General features: G+C 33.6%; 2 protein-coding genes across 2 annotated transcripts in view; both read right to left on the minus strand.

The window, feature by feature from the left end:
* abl2 (c-abl oncogene 2, non-receptor tyrosine kinase) overlaps positions 1 to 12,314 on the minus strand; it is a 36,464-nt gene extending 24,150 nt beyond the window's left edge. Inside the window, exon 1 of the mRNA XM_051116727.1 lies at positions 11,620 to 12,314. Within this exon, the coding sequence (XP_050972684.1) occupies positions 11,620 to 11,848 (229 nt within the window). The 5' untranslated portion in view covers positions 11,849 to 12,314. The remainder of the gene's footprint in view (positions 1 to 11,619) is intronic.
* Positions 12,315 to 13,775: 1,461 nt separating this feature from the next.
* On the minus strand, positions 13,776 to 24,750 carry soat1 (sterol O-acyltransferase 1). Its single transcript, XM_051116746.1, has 16 exons — positions 24,596 to 24,750; positions 23,915 to 24,045; positions 22,582 to 22,640; positions 21,135 to 21,277; positions 20,385 to 20,444; positions 20,068 to 20,175; positions 19,147 to 19,429; positions 18,913 to 18,991; positions 18,757 to 18,838; positions 17,636 to 17,681; positions 17,418 to 17,547; positions 16,857 to 16,954; positions 16,534 to 16,632; positions 15,649 to 15,784; positions 15,241 to 15,386; positions 13,776 to 15,147 (listed from the first exon to the last, which is right to left on the minus strand). Exons 2-16 carry the CDS (start codon positions 24,036 to 24,038, stop codon positions 15,070 to 15,072), a joined length of 1,671 nt encoding a protein of 556 aa, XP_050972703.1. The 5' UTR covers positions 24,039 to 24,045; positions 24,596 to 24,750; the 3' UTR covers positions 13,776 to 15,069.
* Between the last annotated feature and the right edge of the window lie 398 nt (positions 24,751 to 25,148).

Raw genomic sequence — 25,148 nt, forward strand, 5'->3', positions numbered from 1 at the left:
TCTAATAATATTGAAAAATAGTTATTTTAGGTTGTAATAATATTTTACAAATAATATTAATGTTTAATAAAATAAATGCAATCTTGGTAAACTTAAAAACTTCTTCCAAAAACATTTTTAATAATTTTACTGACCTCAAATTTTTGACAGACAGTAGTCAGGGTTGCTGCAGGATTTTTAAGCTCAAATTTAAGACTTTTTAAAACTTTTTTTAAGACCTGCACAAATAAAATTAATACCATATGAGCAGGGTAAGGCAATGTCTATGGTTAAATATTAAACTGTAAAATGACTGTAAACTACTGTAAAAAAAACAATTTACAGTTCAGATTTTTCACAAAAACAAAAGGTTTTATAAAGTGATACATTTCACATTTCTTTAAAGTATCAATTTTTAAGAAAATAGAAAAAGTATTCCTTTTATTAATTGAAACAATTATTATCAATAAATTATTATATTAATTTAAAAAACATACAAATACATGTTAGTGTTTAGATTTTTATGATGAATTATCTTCTTAATGATCCACCAGTTCACATTTACAGCTCTGCATGTTTGCAGGGTAAAAACATGGGTCGCTTTTCGCTTTGGTCTGAACAAAAACAACCCCAATACTATGCTCCTGCAAAACCTCATTTCTGGGACCCTATTTTTTGAGACAGCAAATTCCATTCCAACAAAGAAATATCAAACAGACGCAAAGACTAGATCCATTGAAACTATTAATTTTTTTTTTTTTTTAATCTTTCCATCTTATTTTTAATGTAAAAGCTGACATAAACTTGAGTGTTCAAGGGGGTGTCAGAAATCTCCATTTAGCCCATTAAACTGTCCAAAACAGTTCATTGTGCTGCTGGATGTTGTAAATTAGTATTTGTATTCAAATTATTTTACATTTATTAAAGTACTAATAAACACACTAATTTGTACAGCAATTGTTTTACTGTTTACTTCACTTTGTTAAGTGGGTCACACGTCAGACATGAAGCGCAGCAGCTAATGAACTGAAGTCTAGAATATATTGAAATAAATTAGGCTAAATATTTCAAAAGGGTTACCCAGGGGTAAGTTCAGGATTAGGAGTTGGTTAGGACAATAATTAAGTATATACAATTAAACAACTACATTCAGTATTTCCTTAAAAATAATAATATACAGAATTGAATAGCTACTGCTATAAATAGTATGAGCTGTTAATGCATACATAATACAAATAAATAAATACAATAAAATAAAATAAAATAAAATAAAATAAATAATAATAAAAAAAATTACATGGTCCTAAAAATGCGGTTCTGAAACTACAGCCTCCTGTACTGTAAGAATACCCTACTCAAAACAACAGGCATATTGAAAATGCACATTCAATCTCTGCCAGCAGATGGCGCATTCGGAACTGCAGACATGTGTTTCCCCGGTAACCGCAGTACACAAAGCAGCACCGGACATTGAACGCGCAGCGCTCATGTTTATGTAACGAAATCATAGCCTTTTGAAGTTTGATCGTGACACTAAGCTGTATCGCAATTCTAGTCTTCCCGTGCCTAAAATTTAAGACCTGTTAATCATAATTAAGACTTTCTTGTACAATTTAAGACTTTTTATGACCTTAAATTTGATAAACTAAATTTAAGACTTTTTAAGGACCCGCGGCAACCCTGGTAGTATTACATAATTTACATCCTCTGTTACCACAACAATTTCTGTTTATATGTTACTCACCCACAAGTAGGCACATGAGTCTGTGTTAAGCTACACTATCTTGTTAAAACTTACAAAACCTTTATGTCAAATATAATACCATTCAAAATTTTGGAGTTGGTAAGATTTGTTTAATATTTTTTAAAAAAAAGTCTCTTATGCAAGATACAATAAATACAGCAGCACTTTATAGGTAAAATGTAATTTATTCCTGTGATGGCAAAGCTGAATTTTCAACAGCCATTACTCCAGTCACATAATCTGTCAGTAATCATTTTAATATGCTCATTTGGTGTTTAAGAAACATTTCTTATTATTATTAATGGTGCAAACAGTTGAGTTACTTAATATTTTTAATAACAATTTTTAAGGAATTCTTTGATGAAAAAAAGCTGTATATATTGATGTGCAATATTCTAAATTAATTTACTGACACTTGATTAATTTAATGCATCCTTGCTGAATGACTTTCTTTAAAAAAAAAAAAAAAAAAAAAAAAAAAAAAAAAAAACATTGTGTATATCACTTGCAAAAAATAAAATTAGAAATTAAAATGTATACACTACCAGTCAAACATTTTTGGACAGTAAGATTTTTAATGTCTTTAAAGAAGTCTCTTCTGCTCACCAAACCTGCATTTATTTAATCCAAAATACAGCAAAAATAGTACAATTTTAAAATAGTTTTACTATTTAAAAGAACTGTTTTCTATTTGAATACATTTTAAAATGTCATTTATTCCTGTGATTTCAAAGCTGAATTTTTAGCATCATTACTCCAGTCACATGATCCTTCAGAAATCATTCTAATGTTCTGATTTGCTGCTCAAAAAACATGTATTATTATTATTATTACTATTATTGTTGTTGTTGCTGAGTAGAATTTTTTCAGGTTTCTTTGATGAACAGAAAGTTTAGAAGAACAGCATTTATCTGAAATAGAAATGTTTTGTAACATTATAAATGTCTTTATCATCACTTTTGATCACTTTAAAGCATCCTTGCAAATTAAAAGTATTAATTTCTATAATTTTATATAAAAAAAAAAAAATTCAGTCTCCAAGCTTTTGAATGGAATATCGTATAATGTTACAAAAGCTTTTTATTTCAGATAAATGCTGATATTTGGATTTTTCTATTCATCAAAGAATCTTGAAAAAAAAAAAATGTACTCAACTGTTAAATGTTGATACTACCTACTAATACTACTACTACTACTACTACTAATGTGTCTTGAACAGCAAATCAGCATATCAGAATGATTTCTAAAGGATCATGTGACACTGGGGTAATTTAGCTTTAATCACAGGAATAAATTACATTTTAAAATATTCAAATAGAAAGCAGTTATTTTAAATAGTACACAATATTTCACAATATTACTGCTTATGCTGTATTTTGGACCAAATAAATTCAGGCTTGGTGAGCAGAAGAGCATTCTTTAAAAAAAAAAAAAAAACATTAAAAATATTACTGCTCAAAAACTTTTGACTGGTAGTGTATATCAGAATAAATGGCTAATTTGAAAGACGATTAACCCCATAATAGGGTAATTATAACATCAACCAGCAAGGGCTACATTTCTGCCAACCAGTTATGTAATAAATACGAATTATTAGTGAACACAGACATAACACCTCTTAAAAGAGCCTGCTTAACCAAGCAACACCTACAGGGGCTGCATTTCATATGGGATGTGAGAACAGTTATTTGAAGACATTCTGATGAAAGCTTTAACAAGACACATTCTGTAAGGAAATTAAATCATAGTGTTTAAACCAAGTACGTCACCAGGTGAGGGTGACCCCATTAACTCGGTCTCGTAGATAAGACAGCATAAGTCTTCAGCATTTAATGAGCCTGGTGGGCTAAACCCATTACGGTTTATGGAGAGTAAATGAGACGGATGGACTGAATCAGCCAAGTGGTCTTGCAAACAGGAAGCGTTGGCAGGCTGTCACGGTCCTGCCTGAACACGCATCATGACCTCAAATGCGCCAAGGAGGCGTCGTCCATTAAACTAACATGGTTGTTGGGTGTTGACAAAGCTGCCAGTGGATTTAACTATGCCGTACTCAACAGATCATAACATGTTTGGTTTAAACGTCCATTATCAACACCAAGTGAGCTGTACTACAGTTCAAGGATGTAATAAAATCGTGATATAACAATAAACGAAGGTTATTAGTGAAACAGAACACTCTGTTTCAGAAACTTCCCATGGAGCGAACATGACGCACCAAATAAACAAAAACAACTTTCACAATCACAACACAAAAATGCACAAAGGCTAGGAAAGGGAATGGCGATGACACTTGAACTAAGCAGATGCTAAGATATGTCTCAATCTGATGATAATGCAGGTCTCCTGGACTTAACCCTAATCTCCCCTCCGTCCCATTGGATTTCACTACTGAACTGTGGGATTACTCAATTTGCATTCCATATCGTAGCGCTCAGACAGGCTACAGATGCTTTGCGGATGGGATTCAGCTGAGAATTATTACAACTACTTTGATGTGTATGTGACCAAGAATGAATGGCCAAACAAGGTTTTCATTAGGTCAAAAACGCTTTTCGGAGATATTTTAACTGTACTAAAGAAGAAAACAAAAATCATCTAAAGCCAAAGATGAACACACAATGATCTTTGGGGGAAATAAATGTTAAAAAAAACAATTATAATAGTTAAAAAATAAAAAATAAAAAATAAAAAACATAAAAACATAAAATAAAATTTGATTTGACAGTCAAAAATGTTTCAGTGTCTGGATTTAAAATAAGATAAAATAAAATAAAAAATTAAATCGTATTAGCAGTGTGTGGACACAACCACCCTACAATAATAAAAATTCATTCACTCCTTTTTTTATCCCCAAAAAACCTAAACAGTCTCAATTACCAAGCCATTTCGATTTTCTGAGCAGTATGACATCATACTGCTTAGACCCCACCCACGGGCCACTGAAGGACTGTCCCGTATTAGCATATTTCCACCCCTCAGCCAGTCGTATGCTGTCCGCCATTTTCTTCGCGATCGAGCAACTGTAGCGACAACAATGTCTCGTAAGCAATGCAGGTGTTTTGTAGCTAGATATGTACACAAAACTACCGAACACACAAAAAACGGAAGAGTGAGTGAAATGAGCAGTAGCTCATTATCATTTAAAGAGACATGCACTGAAATGGATCACTATTAACAGAGCCGTTTTTGACAGGAAAAAATGTTGTTGTTTTAGACAACCACTGAGGAATTTTAATCAAAGCATGTTACAGACATTTGATGAAAACCCTAAAGAATCATACAGTCTAAAAAACTATGTTTTTTTTTTTAACCCAATTGCTGGTTTCAACATCTTGGGTCATTTTATTGGGTTATTTTTAATATGTTTTACCCAGGTGCAGGGTAGGTTTTTTTATTGGGTCATTTTTAATGCTGGGTCTATTTTTTTCTACCCAACCTCTGGGTTGAGCCTGTCTCTGACGAAACAACCCAACTGCTGAGTTACAGTCAGATCACAGGCTTATTGCGTGCTCTGCAAGAGAGAGCGGTTCTCACCGCTGCTGATTTGGTGCACTTCTTTGTATACATTTTATTTAATTTATAAAGTCTTTACTGGGCTGTAAATAATTTTACCCAATGCAATATATAAGGACGAAATGTCAGTAAGCTGCATCAGCAGCGGTCGTTTCGCATGATGGAAATGCCTTTTGCCTTGTATAACATACAGTAAACTGATTTTATTCATTATAATACTGAATTTAATTTAATTCAGTGTTAAAATATGTTCTCTAATCTCAGTATCAATTGTTTGTGTCAGGTTATGGAGTCACGCCATTTTTCAGCTACGAGTCAAACGCGAGGTGTCAGTCTGAGGTTCCGGTCCATGAATTAGCACTATTTCAGTGAAAAGTGATTACAGAGAATGGTTGAATACACTTAAATTAAAATGCTACTTTTGAATGTCATGTTTTTATTTCTAAAATGCTTGTTAAATGAGTTTAAATGTATGCAATATTGTAAACTAGCTGTATTCACCCAAAGAAATTCAGTTTGTCTTATATTTTTGTCCATGGGTGATCTTGCTTAATAATAAATATTCATCTTTTGATTATTGCAGTTGCCTTTATAATTCTAAGTGTAATTTTTCATTTCCAGCCCATTTTAAGCCAGCAATATAATATTTTTAAACAATAGGTCCCTTAAATAAAACAACCCAGAATGTTGGGTAAAAACATTTAATCCAACCAGCTGGGTGAAAATAACCCAACATGTGTTCTGTCCAATATTTACCCAGCGCTGGGTTGCCAAATAACCCAAGTTGGGTTGTTTTTAACCCAGCATTTTTAGTGTACCAACTCTGGAAAATGGGCTACCCAAACTACCCATTTTTAATGAATCAGTTCAAAGTTCTAATTCAATGATTCATTTGCATCATCACTGATACAAGTCATACCTGAGCTGAAAATGGCTAACAGATACAGAACAATGCCTGGTCTAGAGAGAGAAACATTGAAAATTACTGATCTGAAGAAAGGCAACAGAGGAAGTCACTGAATTAAAGTGTTCCTTATCTCCATCACTGCCTCAATATAGAAGAATTACTAGAGTGTGTCATCTAATCCAGACCTTAATAAGGACGCAAGGAGAGGATGGAACCAGATAAGGCTGTCAAAATGAAACAGGATTAGAGGATGCACAGGCACCCACTTTCACACCAGAGAGATAAAGATGAGTATCCAAATCACAACTGACAACTGTATTATCAACCAAACATGTTTAGAAAACAATGAAATGAACATGGATAATCTGTGTAATGAAGCCAAGCACCAAAAAATGTGGCGTTCTAATGACCTCTAGTGGTGCACCAACAACCAAATGAACCTTGGGCCAACAGAGTCCCATCTGGTCTCCACAATGAGAAAGAAGTGTGAGACTACATTATAAAACTTCTCCTCAGCTATTTTGCTTCAATCTCTCTCGCATATCAAAAAATGGATTGTTTAATCTAATTTAATCTCTAATTCCTATCATCTTACATCCTGGGAAATTTACAAGTGTCATAGTGCTGTACATTCAATCCTTTAGGACGAACTGATATAAAACAGAGATTTATGTAACACAATTACAACTCAATTACAGCGGCACTATGCCTGCTTACCAGAAACAAAATGATGATGTGCATACAGCTCAAAAGCCATAGCTTCACTCAAAATCAGCTACGACGTTCCCTCACATTTCTTTAACAGACAGTTCTGACTTTGCACTGTCTATACATTTTACCTTCTGAAAGTGTGCCAACTGAAAGTCCAGAGCTTTAAAAATCAATCGTTTTGGGACTACATTAAGTTCAGGGCAGCACTTTGCACCACCCTACTGAAATAATAAAAGACTGCTGGTACAGGACAGAGTTGATAAATAAATAAAAAGAATGTGGAACTGGCCGTGTGACCTCAGAACGGCAGCAGGCTGACTCACTGACTGTCCGCAGGGGATGGGAGATGCAGACAGAACCACTCATTTATTCATTTCTCCCTCCGTCTGACCACGCAGGTCAATTAGGAACTTTTTGTCACAGATGCTTCTAACGGAATTCCACTAGTTAGAAAAGAGAGGAATATTCTCCTGGATCAGACGGAATTTGCCCCGAGCTTGAAATGAGTCATCTGTCGATGTCCTCAATGCCCTATTTGGCCGAAAAGATTTGGGAAATCAAGTAGTCCACCTCCCCCTATGCCTCTGCGTAGTCATCAGACTCTGAGTGATGACCGCACTGCAGAGTTTCAAAATCAAAGAGCGAAGAAGCTTCCTGTTGATGTTGTAATAGCCGATTGTTAATGACAGTACGAAAGTGATTCTGCAACCTTCAGCGATTTCAAGGAACATTTCATGTTTACTCACACTAATGTCACTCCAAAATCACATGGTGATTGGTGAGAAAAAATAAATAAATAAATAAATAAATAAATAAATAAATTAAAAAAAAAAAAAAAAAAAAAAAAAAAAAAAAAAAAAAAAAATCACAAAAGCTTTTTTTTTTTCTTCAACACATGATCAGTATTACATTTAGCTAGATGTGGACCATTTTTTTTTTTAATGGCCAATGCTGTTATATTTGAAAGGGTTGCAAATGGACAACGTATATGGGTCACTCTAGAGAACTGAAGTTGGAAACATCTTGAAAAGACATCTTTTTCCAAAAGAATTGTATGTATGCAAATTATATAATTCACACATTTCTAGTAATTGTGCAGTTAATTCTCATATTGTATGTTCATTAAGTTTTAGAATATTTGTCGTCTCCCCAAATTTGTCAGTGCCAAATCACAGTAGTAATATATTTTGTTTTTAATATGAAGGGTTATATTGACCTATTAATATTTTGCTTACATCTACATTGTAAATATATACATTTTTGCTATTTTATACATTTTTTTTTAAAGAGGCAAATCAATAACAATTACATTTTTAACAATATTTTAAGTTTCATTTCTGAGGTTTGTTGTATTTTGAATCTAATTTTTCTTTGTAAATAGCAAAAGTTGATCATACTGATTTCAAATTTAAGGATTCATTAGTGTGAATATACATTGAACCAAAACCTATCATAACACCTTAGTTGACAATTTAGTATACTTTATTTTTGACCAAAAAAAAATATATATATATATATCGTAGTGATTACACATTTTCGGTAGTGACAGTAATTCTTTGGTAGCAATCACATCACAATACAGAATTTTAACTCGCATATTTAAACACTACCAAAACATACTAAAACACAAAAAATTTGCATAACTGTACTAAAATTGTGTTTACTTCCATTAAATATGAGGATTATGTCTTCCCTTTTGTCACTGCCGAAACAATGATGACATGTTTCGGTAATGACAATCATATCAACTTGTGGAAAACGGGCATCCGATGACCACTTTAAAATATATTAAGGTTATTTTAAGCTTATTTAAACCAATATTTTAAATATTATTGTGGGTTTCAATAGATAATAGAAGGATCTTAGAAAACATCTAAGATTTTAATACTTCAATGCTTTTTAAATGTGTTTTTTGGTTGTAGGAGAGCAGTTTGCACCAATTCTGTAGAACGGCCCTTATATAACATCACACATTTTCTATGTATTTTGAAGATAGTTCAAAATACATACTTAAATTAAATTTTACATGGTATTTAGTATATTAGATATAAATAATTTGAAAATAAATCAATATAAAAAAATGTAACTTAATTAGAAAGTTAATGCATTAGCCAACACATTTTTTTTTTATTTGAATTATCCGTTTAACCTCACAGATGAGGCACTGACACCCTATTAAAGCAGTTTTACAGATAAACAAGGGCAGGATATGTTGGTATCATCCTTTAAATCTTCTCAAAACTTCTAAATCTTTAAACTGAAAATCTATTTACTTCAACTAACTTTGCCACAGGGAGAACACTCTGGTTTGACTGAGGAAATATTACTCAAGATCAGACCTTTTCTCTAGACAGACATTAAAAGATGTTCTAGTCTCTTCCAAAAGACTTCAACATCAGATATAATGCATGTCTGATGAAGCTTATCATGGCAGTTAGGCAGTTAGTCAGGCCTGTAACCCTACAATTATTATTCTGATTATTCAGATGACTCTGAGCCACAGCTATACGTCTGGCTATAAGCGATGAGAGTAAAAATAACTCATCTGCAGCCCTCACAAGTCAATGTTTCCAGCCGAAGGGTTTCGCTGTCAAGATGTGACAAGCTCCTCTTTGGCGTTGATCAACCCACCCTGTGGAGAATAGATCAACACTGGGCACAACACTTCAAGAAGACCTACGCAACTCAACCGACATCACAGTTCATCTAATACCATCCAAACAGTGCTTAAGATAATGTCTTGACAAATAATGTAATCCCAGTCACAGACACAATAATCCCAACAACACCTGGAATATGAGAATTATGAAAAGATAAATCTCTCTGACACACTATTTCCAGGCAAACAGTATTACCATCAAATATGTGTTTTGTGTTACTGCCTGAAACAAATGAGTCAGTGAAATCACTCGCGAGCGAAATCCGAGAAAGCAGTGGCTTCCCCAGCAGCTTTCCCACCAGCAAGTGCTTCATATGAGACAATAAATGCCATCGCCTATCAAATAACAGCCATCAGATAGCATTTCTACAGTTAGGATAGTATTGTGTCTGAACTTCCTCTTCTCAATTCAGTTACTGCCCTTAAACAATCTCAATCCTCTACATCAAACGGCAAATTTACACTGCAAAGGTGCCACAGAAACGCTTCTGAAATGGCACGGTGTGTCTTTACACATACCGTTTAATCCTGCTTAAAGGTGGTATAAATGCAGTTACACAGCATTTTTAACTATACTTTTACACTGAGAGCTAAGGTGGGTCAGAGCAGGCATAATTCAGTCTGGCTTTTATGCAGCATCAATCATTTAAGATCCCTAAAATGAGAATAGCAATCATGTTTACATGCACATTAATTTTCTGTGAATATTAATAAGAATTGACTCAAATTCCAATTACGTAAATATATACACTACAAGTCAAAAGTTTTTGAACAGTACGATTTTTAAGGTTTTTAAAAAGAAGACTCTTTTGCTCACCAAGCCCGCATTTATTTGATCCAAAGCAAAGCAAAAACAGCAAAAAATAGAAGTATTTTTACTATTTAAAATAACTGTTTTCTATTTGAATATATTTTAAAATGTAATTTATTTCTGTAATTTCAAGCTGAATTTTTAGCATCATTACTTTAGTCACATGATCTTTCAAAAATCATTCTGATTTTCTGATTTGCTGCTCAAAAAACATTTTCATTATGTTGAAAACAGCTGAGTAGAATTTTTCTCAGGTTTCTTTGATGAATAGAAAGGTCAGAGGAACAGCATTTATCTGAAATAGAAATATTTTGTAACATTATAAATGTCTTAATCATCACTTTTGATCAATTTAAAGCATCCTTGCTAAACAAAAGTATTAATTTCTATAATATTTTCTATAATTTCTCTAAAAAACAGTTTTTTTAAATAGTGAAAATACCTCACAATATTACTGTTTTTCCAGTATTTTGAATCAAATAAATGCAGGCTCGGTAAGCAGAAGAGAATTCTTTAAAAACATTAAAAATCTTCAAAACGGTTCAAAAACTTTTGACTGGTAGTGCACAAAAATACATTTCAGCAGGAATATCTAAATACCTTTAACCAGAACATGAATCTTATGTTACTGATGATATTCCACAGATCGAATATACCAGGTTCGAAATTACAGGAACAGCACACCGTCATACTCTTCAAAGAAAGGTCCTAATGGAAGGTGACCAGACACTGACCATCCTTGACCACTTAAAAAAACCTATGTTAAATTCACAAACCGCTTGTACCAGAGCCATAAACAACACAGACATTGAGGGACACAAGTCTCTCACAAAAATCAGATATTGTTTACTGTGCTTTATTACTGCTGTTAGGATAAAAAAAACAGTGCTCGTCCAAGTCAAAATCTATCAAATGGTTACAGTCTTGGTTTCTACCAAGTCACCGGTCACGACATGAAAGTGTTTATTAAAAAGGCAGTCGAACTGGTTGACCTGACCTCATTTATTGACCACATTTCGGTGGTTGTGTAAGAAAACATAGTAAGCTGCCTACCTAGACAGCATTTTTAGGAATCAAAGAAGTGTTTAACGCATTTGTAATGTCAAAACAGTGCTGTCTAGAGAGGTAGCACACTAGATTTTGCAACACAGCCGGAGAGTCATGGAGTATTTCCGCTGATCCTGACGGATCCGTCTAAACCGGAGAACAGCTCCACACTTTACTATGATAAGCATGTTGGCAGTGACGCAAAGCAATAAACATGCAAAATTAACACCTGAATTGGCTCATACCTGAATGGAGAGTGAAAACATTGATTCCTGGATCCGGCATGATGTTCGCTGCAGCGGCGGCAGTTCTGCCCGGTGGCGTTCCGGTGATGTTGCTGCCGCCGCCGCCGTCTCGGGGTCTCCTCCCGGAGCTGCTGGCCCGGTTCGATCTGCTCTGCTGCTGTTGTCCTTGCGGTGGGGTCTGGATCCCCGCGGAAGCCCCTTCTCCCACGCGGCCTACCTGTTGTCCCATCCTGCGAGTGTTCTGGGTGGGAAAATAACACAGATCCGTGGAAAGACCCGCCGTCCGTTTGGACCGCTCACATCCCCCAACGAACGACCCGCGGGACGACGGCCTGTTCTGTTTGGGATGATAGTCTTCCCCTTCTTGGTCACCCCTTCTCCCCCTCTTCTTCCTCCTCCTCTACCGGACCGGACCGAGCTCCGTTAGCTTAGCTTAGCAATCTGTGTATGTGTATGTGTGTGTGTGTGTGTGTGTGTATGAGAGAGAGAGAGAGAGCGAGAGAACCCACCCACCACCTAAGAGCTAACAACACACAATCTAAACGTTCAATTCTAGCAAACGGCACCGGATAAGCGGCTCTTTTAAACGGGAATGTACAATATTCCTGCCCCTAGCACTGTTTCTCTTAAAGCGGACCCGTTTGGGGTCGTTCCGTTCTGCTCCAGCCGCTGCGCGCCCCCTCCGCCGCCGCCATCTTTACCGCAGAATCAGTGGCGTGCGCTGCACGAGCCAATGACGGAGTGAGCGCAACACACCATCATCGCAGTGATGCGAAAATCTCTTTTTTAATATATGAATATTAATATTAGCAAAATTAAGAGAAATGTTCATTCATAATATACACTGAATAACATTTTACGGACAATAAGAGTAATGTAAACAGTACAAGAATAAAAATATAAAGGTGGTAATGGTATAAAGCAATGCCAAAAACAATATAAAGCAGTGCTGTCAAACGATTAATCACGATTAATCGCATCCAAAATAACGTTTTTGTTTGCATAACATATGTGTGTATACTGTGTGTATTTAATATGTGCCTGCACACACATACAGTATATATTTTGAAAATATTCTTATATATATACATGCATGTGTGTGTATTTCTATATACTAAATAAATATACACAGTACAAACATATATTATGTAAACAAAAATTTTTGTTTTGGACGCGATTAATCGTTTGACAGCACTAAAACATATTTATTTTATTATAGTTAAAACTAAAACCCCTGAAAAGGCGTGTTCGTTACTCTAAGTAAAATAAACAAACAATAATAAAATAAACGTTTTTGTTTACATAATATATGTGTGTATACTGTGTGTTTTTATTACGTATATATAAATAGGCCTACACACATACAGTATATATTTTGAAAACATTTACATGTATATATTTATATTCATATAACTGATAATTTTAATATATAAACATTTTTCTTAACTATATACATGCATGTGTATTTATATACACAAAATATATACAGTACAAACACATATATTATGTAAACAAAACTTTTATTTTGGATGTGATTAATCGCAATTAATCGTTTGACAGTACTAATATCAATTTAATTTAATAATACTATATGATTTGATAGCAGAGTTATTATAGTTAACTAAAACTAAACCCACTGAAAATGCATAAACAAACTGAAATAAAATGTAAAAAACAAAACAAAAAAACACGTTTTTTATTTCACTCAAATGCCAAAGCAACATTTATACTTTCATAACTTAAAATAAAAGAAATAAAAACTATAGACATATAAAAAGAACTAATAAAAACAATAATAAATTGTCTAAAGCTTTAACTAAAATGCAAAATATAACAATAAAAACGAATTAAAAATAATAATAAAACCCATATGTTGTATCTCAGTGATGCTAATATAACACCATCTATGTTTTGCTCATAATTTAATTATTATAAAAATATATATAATTATTTTTAAGGATATAATTTTTATTTTATATCATTATTTTTAGCTGTATCAACAGCAATGGCAAAATATAATAATAGTCTTAATATTACAATAATAATCTTTCATTTCTGTGACATGATTTAATCTGGAAATAAATATTGTAATTCACTTTTCATTTTTGATTTTATGTGGTCAAGTCACATCAATACAATACAAGCAAACCACTGTAGTCAGTTAAACTGTTTATTTGTCCATTACAGAGCATGTTGGTACAGGCTACGCACTGAGAATTTCACAAGATTTTGGTCAAACTTTGTTTAAAAATATGACATCTGTTCCAAAATATTGATCACGTTTCTGTGATGAAAATTACAGTCGCAATTCAGTCGCACTGAGCATTTACATGGCAGTTGGCATAAAGAGACAAAATCTAAAAGGCTGTGTGCAAATATACAGTAGTCCTAACATTCAACTCTCCATCACCACCTGCTGGTCATCACAGTTATTGCAGGTATGATTTAAAAATATAATACAATCTCAAACATACGGCGGAATTGGAGAGAGTTTTCACTCAAAACTGTTTTTGCACCAGTAAATGATATTCAAAATGTCCTAGACTTTATTATCCCTGGCAGTGTACATAATAATTTATAACTAATAAAGGGATTGTGCTTGAAAACCATTAGTAGTAATGATCACATGAGTGCAGCCAGCTGCAATACCTCAACACTTTCAAAAACCTGATACCCTATTTTGTAATAAATAAGTCCTAAAGCATTTTAAATTAGTATCTAATTAGTTTAGCTCTAGGGAGAAAGAAAAAAAAATTATATTAAGTCCAAATTTCCAGAACTCTAAATCCTAACAGTCTAAACTGTTCAAACAGTAACTAAATTAAATAAAACTGGCAGAATGGCAAACTTGAGAATTTCCACCAAATCATAGTCATTTTAATTAAAACTCTTGGAGTGAAAGGTATGAAGTAAACAATTTTTGTGTTTAACAGCAGTATGGCACATAATTTAAATCCGCTTGTAAACATTCTACAATTTTGTGAAGTCCAAAAACCGGTTAAAATGTTCCACTTGTCCATGGCCTCTCCAGTACTGGAATAACACCACAATATCAAACACTATCTGAGAAGTGGCAGTAAACAAAACACATTTACTGTACAATCTGATCTCAACTTTATGACATCACAAAGGCTTCTAAAAATAGAATCTCTTTAGCCAGATCAGACATAAACTAAAATAGACTGTTAAACGCTAACTAGATTGTCACTTTGAAATTTGAAAGGAAATAACGAAATATTCATAATGCACATTACAGATATTCTACATTCTATTATAGATGTTATCATAAATATTAAGATCCAAACAAATAAAATATCTAAGGCCTCTTTATAAAACATTGTCCTCATGATTACAGAGTAAGATTGTCACTTTTCACTTTGTTTGGTCATAGTGCAGTACCTACAGAATGCTAAAAAAAGAAAAAAGAAAAGTTCATCTGGTGGTGTGGCTTTACTGAGCATCCACAGCAGTGTCAGTTGGTGGAGAACAAGTCCAGGATCGAGGCTTCAGCAAATCTATAAAAGAAGGCTGAGGAGACAAAAAGCAACCATGAATATATGAATAAATTCATTATAAGCTATATTCACAGATGAACCCACCAGGCACCAGCACTTTGTTTACCTCTTGAATGGGGCAGACGCGCTGCGCGTACCACTCCTGAGAGTACAGGCAGATGAGAACACCCTGGCCCAGGAACAGCGCAGTCCACATGATCACGTTCCAGATCGGCCCTTTTCTCCGGTCATGGAGAACGAAGTTAAACACCACTAAGAGAGATCAGAGATTTTCATATTCATGTTAGTCAGTCTTATAAAACAGAGTCATTTTAACCTATTTCTACGTGGTTATCTGGCATCCCAGCCTGCCCAAGCTGGTTAATTTGGTCTGTTTGGATGGTTTTTTGGTAGACCAGCTGCTGACCAGCTAAACACCAGCTTGGTCAGCTGTAAAACCAGCTTAAGCCAACTAAGACTATCTGTTTTTTCAGCAGGGGTATTTGACATGCTCTTCAGTAAATGAGATTCTTACTTCCAAAGCACATGAAGAGGCAGAACAAGACGGGGTAGAAGAAGCCAAAGCAGATGGCCAGAACGTACTCGTGCACCACAGCAGACACAGTGAAAACAACCAACATGGCTGCTGCACGGAATCGCTTCTGTGTCATCTGTAGATGTGGATGATCAAATTTGGTTTAGCTTGATGCACATTTGGATACAATTGTACACAAATTCCAGAGTCCATTCAAATAAACCAAAAACAGGTTGTTTAATAACATACAGTACAATGTCAAGGCCCAATTGGTTTTCACCAATTAATTTTTTAGTCATTTGCGACACTGGATCACAAAAACAGTCTTAAGTACCACGGGTATATTTGCAGTAATAGCAAAAATACATTGTATGGGTCAAATTTATTGGGGGTTTTTTAAGGTATTTTGTAAATAACCTACTGTAAATATATCAAAACCTAATTTTTGATTAGTAATATGCACTTTAAAAGCAATTTTCTCAATATTTAGATTTTTTTGGCACCTTCAGATTCCAGATTTTTAAATAGTTGTATCTCGGCCAAATATTGTCATATCCTAACAAACCATACATCAATGGAAGCTTATTTGTTCAGCTTCAGATAATGTATAAATCTCAATTTCAAAAAAAATTTACCCTTATGACTGTTTTTTGGGGTCCAGGGTCACATTTGTTTTTCCTAGATCATTTTTAGAGATTTATAAGTAAATTAAAATAAAAAAATCGAAAAACAAATGATAATAGAACAATTGTTTAAAATTACAATAAAAAAATATAATAATAATATAAAATAAATCATAATCAATAAGTCAATAAATAAAGCATAACTAGAATCATTTATATTGTATTCTGTAGTCATTTTCAAAATTTTCAACTCATGACTTACCCATAGGAAGTCCCTGTACACATAGTAATAAAGCCAATCATGTACTACGACATTCCATGTGCGGTAATAGTTAGCAAATGAAGTGGAGTTCCACCAGTCCTAGAGAAAAAAAAAACACATTATTCAGTGAACAATCACATAATGGCAACATAATTTAGCATGGTTTTTTTTTTTTAATAAAAAAAGCAAATCTGACTATGTGGAACATATAAAAATAACTCTACAGTATACAGCCTATAAGGCAGAAGTGTCTATATCTGTAAAATTAAATATAGGGCACATGTGACCACATGTTTCCTGAGTCTGTTGGAGCTATCCGTTACCTTATAAAACATTCTGTCTCCAAACCGTAGCATTTCAGCAAATGCATTAAGCCAGCAATGCAGAAAGGCAAAGAACGCCAAGAAAAGCACCAGCACTCCTACAAATAAAGGACAAGACCGTTACACAAACTGCATTTGTGCACTTTTTTACTACATCTGTGACCCTTCCCAGTGTGTAGTCATCTTGTGTAGACATCTTATCAGTATCCACCTTATTTTTCCCGTAAGAGCGGGCACTGACATTTGTACATTTTATGGGTCTGGTTTCCGGTCTCATCTGCGTCAAGCTTTTTTTAGCTGTACAAAACAGCTCGCTTTGCTGCTTGATATTGCAAATTGGTGTGTCTTACCATATTATTTTAATGTGTTATTGTGTTAATTCTGAACACACTGGTTTGTAGTGCAAACAGTTTAACTGTTTTATTCTTCTCGTTATTTCCTATAGCGGATAATGAACCAGAAGTCTCGCCCATAGGCTTACTTCCTCGTTGAAGAATAAGGTGGATAAAGGCATCTAAAGATGTGCTGCATTTAAATGTGGTTGTCCTGTTGGCATTCTACCTGGCAGTATAGAGTTGAAGACACACAACACCATGGCCCTCAGGTCAAAGAGCTGCATACTGATACTGCGGAACTGAGGGATACACAGCCGCACAAATATGTAATACGCATAAAACAAACACCCGATCACCTGGAATGACACAGAAAAAAAACATATTCAAGATTTTAAATAAATGTTGAAATAAAATGTTTATAAAAATCACTTTCAAAGAGCCCACCTGTGCAAACTTTGTAGCCACATAACCCCACCGAATGCATGGATTTCTACAATGACAAAGTAACATACAGTATAATCAAAACTAAATAAAAAAAGTATATATATATATATATATATATATATACATTATACATAAATGTTGTTTTTATTTTTTACTTTTATACGCTATTTCTATGACAACAGATACCAATACACAGCTAAAACTTAACTTAAATTATAAAAGTGTATATACATATTTGTATATATACACACTGTCGTTCAAAAGTTTGTGATCATAAGATTTTTCTGCTCATCAAGGCTGTTTTTATCTGATTAAAAATACAGAAAAAAAACTGTAATATTATGAAATCTTATTGCAGTTTAAAATAGCATTTTTTTTTATTTTATTAGAAAATAAAATTAGAATATAATTTATTCCTGTGATGCAAAGCTGAATTTTCAGCATCATTACTCCAGTCTTCAGTGTCACATGATTTAGTATCAATATTGGAAACAGCTGTATCTTTTGTATCTTTAATATATCTTTTGGAACCTGCGATTCTTTTTCAGGATTTTTTGATCAATAAAAAGTTTTTAAAAACTTTTAAAAACAGCATTTATTTAAAATAAATAACAATATACGCTACAGTTCAAAGTTTGGGGTCAGTAAATGTTGACTTTCTTTCAATTTTTGAAAGAATTTAATACTTTTATTCAGCAAGAATGTTAAACTGATAAAAAGTGATAGTAAATACTTATATTGTTAGAAATGATTTATATTTTAAGTAAATTATGTTCTTTTTAATTTTAATTTATCAAAGAATCTTGAAAAAAGTATCACAGGTTCCAAAAAAAATATTAAGCAGCACAACTGTTTCCAAAATTGATAATAAATCAGCATATTAGAATGATTTCTGAAGGATTGTCTGACACCTAAGATTGGAGAAATTATGATAAAAATTCAGCTTTGTGTCACAGAAATAAATTATATTTTAAAGTATAATTTTCTGTATTTTTGTTCAAATAAGTGTAACTTTGATGAGCATAACAGACTTCTTTTTAAAATATTAGAAATCTCAATGATCCCAAACTTTTGAACAGCAGTGTATATATACCATAAAAATCAACAGTACTAAGTCTTACCGTGGATAATTGTCTCTGTAAATCAGGGTGGGTGCAAAGAGAAAGTAAATATATTGGGTGAACTGAGGTACAGCTGATGAATCTGAAAAAAGACAAAATAAATGTTTTTGTCAATTTATCTTTGCAAAGTTACAAACATCTAAGTGAAGATCTTACTTGTCTTGTTTCGTTCTAAGGATCGCACTCTTGGCACATTTTCCCTGATGAAAGAGTGAGCCTTCATTATCAGTCGCACCTGTTTAAAAGAAACAATAGCAGCAACCAGACTCAGCAGTGAAATTAAAATACACTTTCAAATATTATTAGATTTCTAACTAGTAACAAATACAGAAAACAGAACAACCAACAATCAATGGAGTGATTTAAAAAAAATTCTGTTGCTATGGTTACCTGTTCTAGAATAAGTATGAAGCATGAGGCAGGGGGAAGGCCGTTCTTTAGCACCACATAAGTGGGTAGGAAACCCAAACAAAGCCCCTGGTACAGCAGCAAGAGAGAACCGACCAGCACTGTCCATAAGGCCCGAAAGTTTGACGTGGGGTAAATACTGGCCCAGACACTGAGCAGCACATATGGAACCACAAGCGTGGACAGGAACATACACATCCACGTGACAACCACTAGGGGGAACTGGCCAAACGCATACACCAACAGATCAAACTCAAGCACCAGTCTAGAGAGAGCAAGAAAGAAAGATTTTTGCAGATTTTCTTTTTCTCACTTTACTCATTTCTAAGCCTGAAGTTACATGATAAACAGAGAAGACACTGTTGAATGGGAACCAGAGTATATACTGAATATTTTCAGAGCTCCTTTTCATTAATTTAGAAGATCTTGAAAAAATAAAATAAAAGTTTGAGTTTGCCTAATATATGTGTGTATACTGTGTGTAATTATTATATATATATACATATAAATACACACAAATTAATGTATATATTTAAGAGAAATTTTTTATTTATGTAAAAAATATTTTTCTTTATATATATAATATAAATTATATAACAATTATAATAAATACATATACTTGTAAATATTTCTTAAATATATACATGAATGTGTTTGTATTTATACATACATAATAATTACACACAGTTCACACATATATATTAGGCAAACTCAAATTTCGAATGCGATTAATTGCGATTAATCGTTTGACAGCCCTAATTTTGTCAAAAACAAAAACATTATGAATTTAGGAAACCACTCTGTTGGCAAAGTCAGAACTTTAACATTTTAACAAGGTTGCTTTTTAAAAAAACTGAGGCAAAACAGATTCCAAAAGTGTTAACGAACAGTGAACGCTCTAACCTGCCCTCATCGATGAAATCCACAACGAGCGTACTGAAGATGAAGAGGATAAGGAGAGCAATGAACATGTGATAGATGGTGCGAATGTGGTTCACCTCAAACAGATCACTGCAAAAAAACGGTTTAAAAAAAGCACGATTACTTTACAAATATCCTTCCTGATTATGAAATAATCAGTACCTGCTGTAACAAACAGGTTTATTAAGGTCAGCTAATCAAATTCAAGCCATATCTTTTCTACGTCTGATCACAGACAGAAACAAATCTTGGATTTCACACATATCAGGAAAGGTTCAGCATAATCAATCATGACTTACTCTAACAGGGATCGACGGATCACAAACTGCTTGCTGTGGCCTTGAGAAGGTCGCGTATGCCTACAGGAGCAGAGAGGAAGATAAAAAGGATTATACAACAAGGGAAAAAGAAAAAGGCAAAAAGAATATGAAATAAACTACGCTGATACACAGACATGCTAAGATCATTCAATGGGAAAGAAATCTCAAACGCAGTGAATTCAAGCAGATATTTTGAAATCTCTGATAGTTTTTTCAGGATTCTTTGATAAATAAAATGTTAAAAATAACAGCATTTATTTAAAATAGAAATCTTTATTTTTGCTAAAAGGATTCAGCAATTGATAGTAAAGACTTTCTATTTCTATTTTGAATAAATGCTGTTCTTTTTAACTTGTTATTCATCAAAGAATCCTGATAAAAGTATCACAGGTTCCAAAGAATTATTAAGCAGCACAACTTTCCAACATTGATAATAAATGAGCATATTAGAATGATTTCTGAAGGATCATGTGACACTGAAGACTGGAGTAACGTTGCTGAAGATTCAGCTTTGCGTCATAGGAATAAATTATATTTTAACAGTACATTTAAATAAAAAGCTTATTTTAAATTACAAAAATGTTTCATATTACTTTTTTCCTGTATTTTTGATCATGCAATGGGAAAAATATTCTGTGAATTCAAACAGATTTGAATGAAAGGAGAGAATGACGTGTACTAGCCAGCTGTGGCAGTTATTGCAATCTGGTTTGTGCATGCTTTCAGTACCTGAGTTTGCTTTTCTCCTTATCTGAGAGAGGAAAGACTGTGCTCATATGGGAGGAACCCAAACTGGCAGACTCTTCTATCAGACTGTCCATGAATTCATTGACTTGAGTGTCGAACTGCCTCATCAGGTCTGCCTTCAAAAGCTGAAAAACATAGCAAAACAATAAAGACACAGAACAGCTAGTCTCTGCTAAGGAGGGTCTAACAAACAAGGTTTGCAAAAGGTATTATGAAGCTCAACACATCATATTCACAAGATAAGAGTAATTCAGCGAGAGAATCCGGTCTCAGATAACTCAAGCCGTCATGTTCAGGCTGTTTTGACTGCAGCTGCTCTTAATGGAGACAAAAGAAGGTGTTGTATATCAAAGAAACTTTTAGGGATACACTTTTAGTAGACTGAACTGAAACTGAACTGTTGACGCAGGTTTGTAATTTGAATAAATTCTGACGTTCAATCACGTGACTGTAGCAAAATGTTTTTAAAAAATGTATATAGAAGATGTTTTACAAACTTGGACATGGTATTTTCCCAAACCTTACAGCCCCTGGCTGACAACCACATCCTTCCCTATTCTATCTACACTTCCTGTAACCTTTACAAACACTTACATCAAGCAAGGCAAAACAATCCAAAGCATGACACAATGTTTGACCCCAAAAATATGAAAAAAAAAAAAAAAAAGTCTGACTCTATTACATTATTCTGTAATGCATTATACAGTTCAAATGATGATTTGAATACGCTTGAATACACAATAAGTTTTACATTTCGTAATTTTTTGATCTGATATTTTATTTATTTTTATGTGGCCAGCAAATCATAAAAAAGAAACAAACTCACAAAGAATCTCTAGACACAATGTGTCAAAATCAGTTGTTTAAAAACATAAATAAATACATAATACTAACAGTAATAATAACTTGATATTTTACATTGCTGTAAATAAAATGTATGTTTTTAATTTAAATCCTAATCTTACATTATACAAATAATATATCTGTATATAAAATATAATAAATGTAATATACACATACACCTACATATATAAAAATATGTATAAATTAAAATTGAATATTGTGTACACACATGCATTTAATTAAACATTTTAAAAACTAAACAGAGACTTTCTGCCTGCTAAAGAGCTTGATGAACAAGATCAAAGCAGAAGAGACATTCAGAGCTGCTAAACAAAAAAGCTCTGTCAGTTTTTTACAGCATTTAGTCAAACCAAAGGTCACATTTAAATGTTTAGGATCTGTTAATCTGTGGCGTAATGCATGATAATACAGATAATCTATGACAGTACTGATAGTCTTCTACAACACAGTGATAAAGAACAAGTTTTGCCCACATACGGCATTTAACACGGTTGCGTTCATGGCTTTGATATATGATTTCCTTTAAGAAAAGAAACAAGTACTGAAAGCCTCTGAGCCATCCTACCTCAGCTTTCTTCTTCAGCTGTAGTTTTGTGCTGATAATGTGCTCCACTTCCACTGTTCCTGAAATGAGACATCAATGCAGTTCCTGCATGTAAGATCACTACTGTACACAGATGGAGAAGTTCATTCTACGGCACTTGTGGCCACTGTATCCTGGTTACCATATCACTAATCTTTAACTAATCCAACATAATGCAAACAGAATACCAGCATCTGTTAGAGTGTAAACAGAAGAAACAGCGATTCATACAACACGTTTAAAAAGACTTAACATTAACATACATAAGGACAGTAACATTATATAATTGCTCTAAAAAGCACTGAAAACTCACTTTGTATTCATAAAATGCACAAAGATGCCTTCAAAAAAATACATCACATGTATACAAAAACAAACATCTATATCATTAGCCTTTTTATATTATTTAAGATTGAAAAAAGTCATTTTCATTTAGAAAAAAGACAGGATAGATACATATGGTTAAAGACTTATATATTATAAAATATATAACACTTCATTAACAGTTTTAAAATGCAGTTAATTTTACAGTAATAAAAAGAAAGACAGAAAGGCACAATGTCTTAATTTAAATTTTATGGTAATGAATTAATATGCAGAACCTGATGACTTTTGACAAAAAGCTAAATTTAAAAATACAAGGTATATAAAGATATACAGAATTTAACAAAAACCAATAACATGAACTCAAATGCTACACTGTGAAGCATATTATGAAATAATAGTAACAGTGAGGTTGTGCAATGAAACACTGCTCCAGCATTTTCAGTGTCATGTCAGAGTTGATGTGAATGACTGCATCATTGATAACAGTACTGGGCAGGACATGGCAATTTCTCAATCAGGTCACACGGCAAATCACATGGCAGTCTGTTCATCCCAGCATTAAGCTTGATGGTTTCACTAACGTATCATGAATGTGTCACCGCTATTGTTTCCTCATTCTGCTTTAATGCATTTATGATGACAGAGATAAATATTTTTACCACATAAAAATCAACTATTTTTTTCCTCACTGAAAACTCCTACCCAGACCAGGCAAAGAGGAAAAAAGTCTCTTGTCTAGCCTGCAAATGAATAATATTAAAGGTATGTACTCTTTTGTATGACAGTGTCATACAAACAATGAGTTGTACAAGCAACGTAAATAGTGAAACGTGTTGCAACTGACTTCAAATGGGTGAGAGTTGAATGACCTACATTAAACTCTGTCTCTTCATTAGAATCTTAATGTGACTGTTTTGCTCCACCTAATTTAAATACACTGCACTTGGAGGATCAGCTCAAAGTTTTTTGTTTAGTGATTCAGTCTTACCATTACTGGGGCAGGATACTTCTCCTGTAGCTTTTTCGGCTCCAGTGCCATCCTGGTCTGATGACGGAGCCACCTTATGGGACCCCTTGCGACTGCGTGGGGCGCCAGCACCCTCATTCACCATCCTGCCGCTGAAAACCCAACACCAAGAGCAAATGTGATACCAATGCATTGGTATTTAACTGAATTCATAAATTAAAATACATAAATTACAAACAAAATTGTGCTGTTATCAGTAACAAAGAAATAGATACGTAGGATTCTAGTAGCAAAGGGACAAGTACTGTACGTGACAAATGACTTACTGGAAATAACTACTAGTATACTAGTAAGATAAAAAAAAAAAAAAAAAAGACCATAGTTAGTTAATGGAATAAACGTTAAAATGGCTTGCCATACAAATGCAAATAACTCAAGCTTTAACCCTAAAACTGTGTTACAAGTAACGTACATTACATTAAATTAGCTAACTGTGTTGATGTTGTGCTGTCATTTTCGAGGGGGTTAAACTATTAGAACTAGCATTACAACTAGCATTTAACTGACACTAAAAACGCACGATACTTGATACGTTTATTGTACAAAAAGACGTTCATTTACCAGGAAATGTTGCCGACAAAACATTGTCTATTTTACAGGTCCCGTTTAAGAAAGACAAAAAACAACGTTTAGAACACTTACTTGTGCTTCTCCCTAATACACACGTCTATAATAGTCAACTCAGCTTTCTGAAGACCAGCTCGGTAAATGTTGATGCTGGCGACGCTGTGTGATTGAATGAAATCCGTGTGACAGCAGCATCAGGCCTGTTGAAATCTACTGAAACAACAGGCGCTCGTTCTCTACCGGGGGCGGAGTCTGCTTCGAAACGCCATCTGATTGGACGAGCTGCTTCGACTGTAAATGTACAGTAACAGTATCAGTACCTTCAATACCATACTGTGTTGCGATGCCAAGTTTATGTAATGACTGGTTATCTCACTCTTTTAAAATATGTAATGTTGAATAAATATATGAATCTCAAACCCATGTAATATGAAGCCAGTAGTTTATAGTAGGACTGTGCAGTAAATGAGTGTTGGTTGGGAATGTTAATAATTATAATTAATATCAGGTTATAATTCTGTTTACTTTTAAGTTTTATGCCGAATGACGGTGATATTTAAAGTTACTTTTGTGAACTGTATATATAATACAGAAGTGAAGATGTAGGCCAAATTATGCTGCACTATCG

Source organism: Labeo rohita, chromosome 8, assembly GCF_022985175.1.
Source record: "Labeo rohita strain BAU-BD-2019 chromosome 8, IGBB_LRoh.1.0, whole genome shotgun sequence".
NCBI classification, from domain to species: domain Eukaryota; kingdom Metazoa; phylum Chordata; class Actinopteri; order Cypriniformes; family Cyprinidae; genus Labeo; species Labeo rohita.

What these genes read in the sequence shown, in the direction of transcription:
- soat1 (XM_051116746.1), bottom strand. Translation starts at nt 24,038, where the DNA reads ATGGTGAATGAGGGTGCTGGCGCCCCACGCAGTCGCAAGGGGTCCCAT. An exon ending in AGCTGAAGAAGAAAGCTGAG is followed by an intron (nt 21,278 to 22,581) that starts GTAGGATGGCTC and finishes TATGTTTTTCAG; the next exon opens with CTTTTGAAGGCAGACCTGAT. An exon ending in TCATACTTATTCTAGAACAG is followed by an intron (nt 18,992 to 19,146) that starts GTAACCATAGCA and finishes TCTTTTAAACAG; the next exon opens with GTGCGACTGATAATGAAGGC.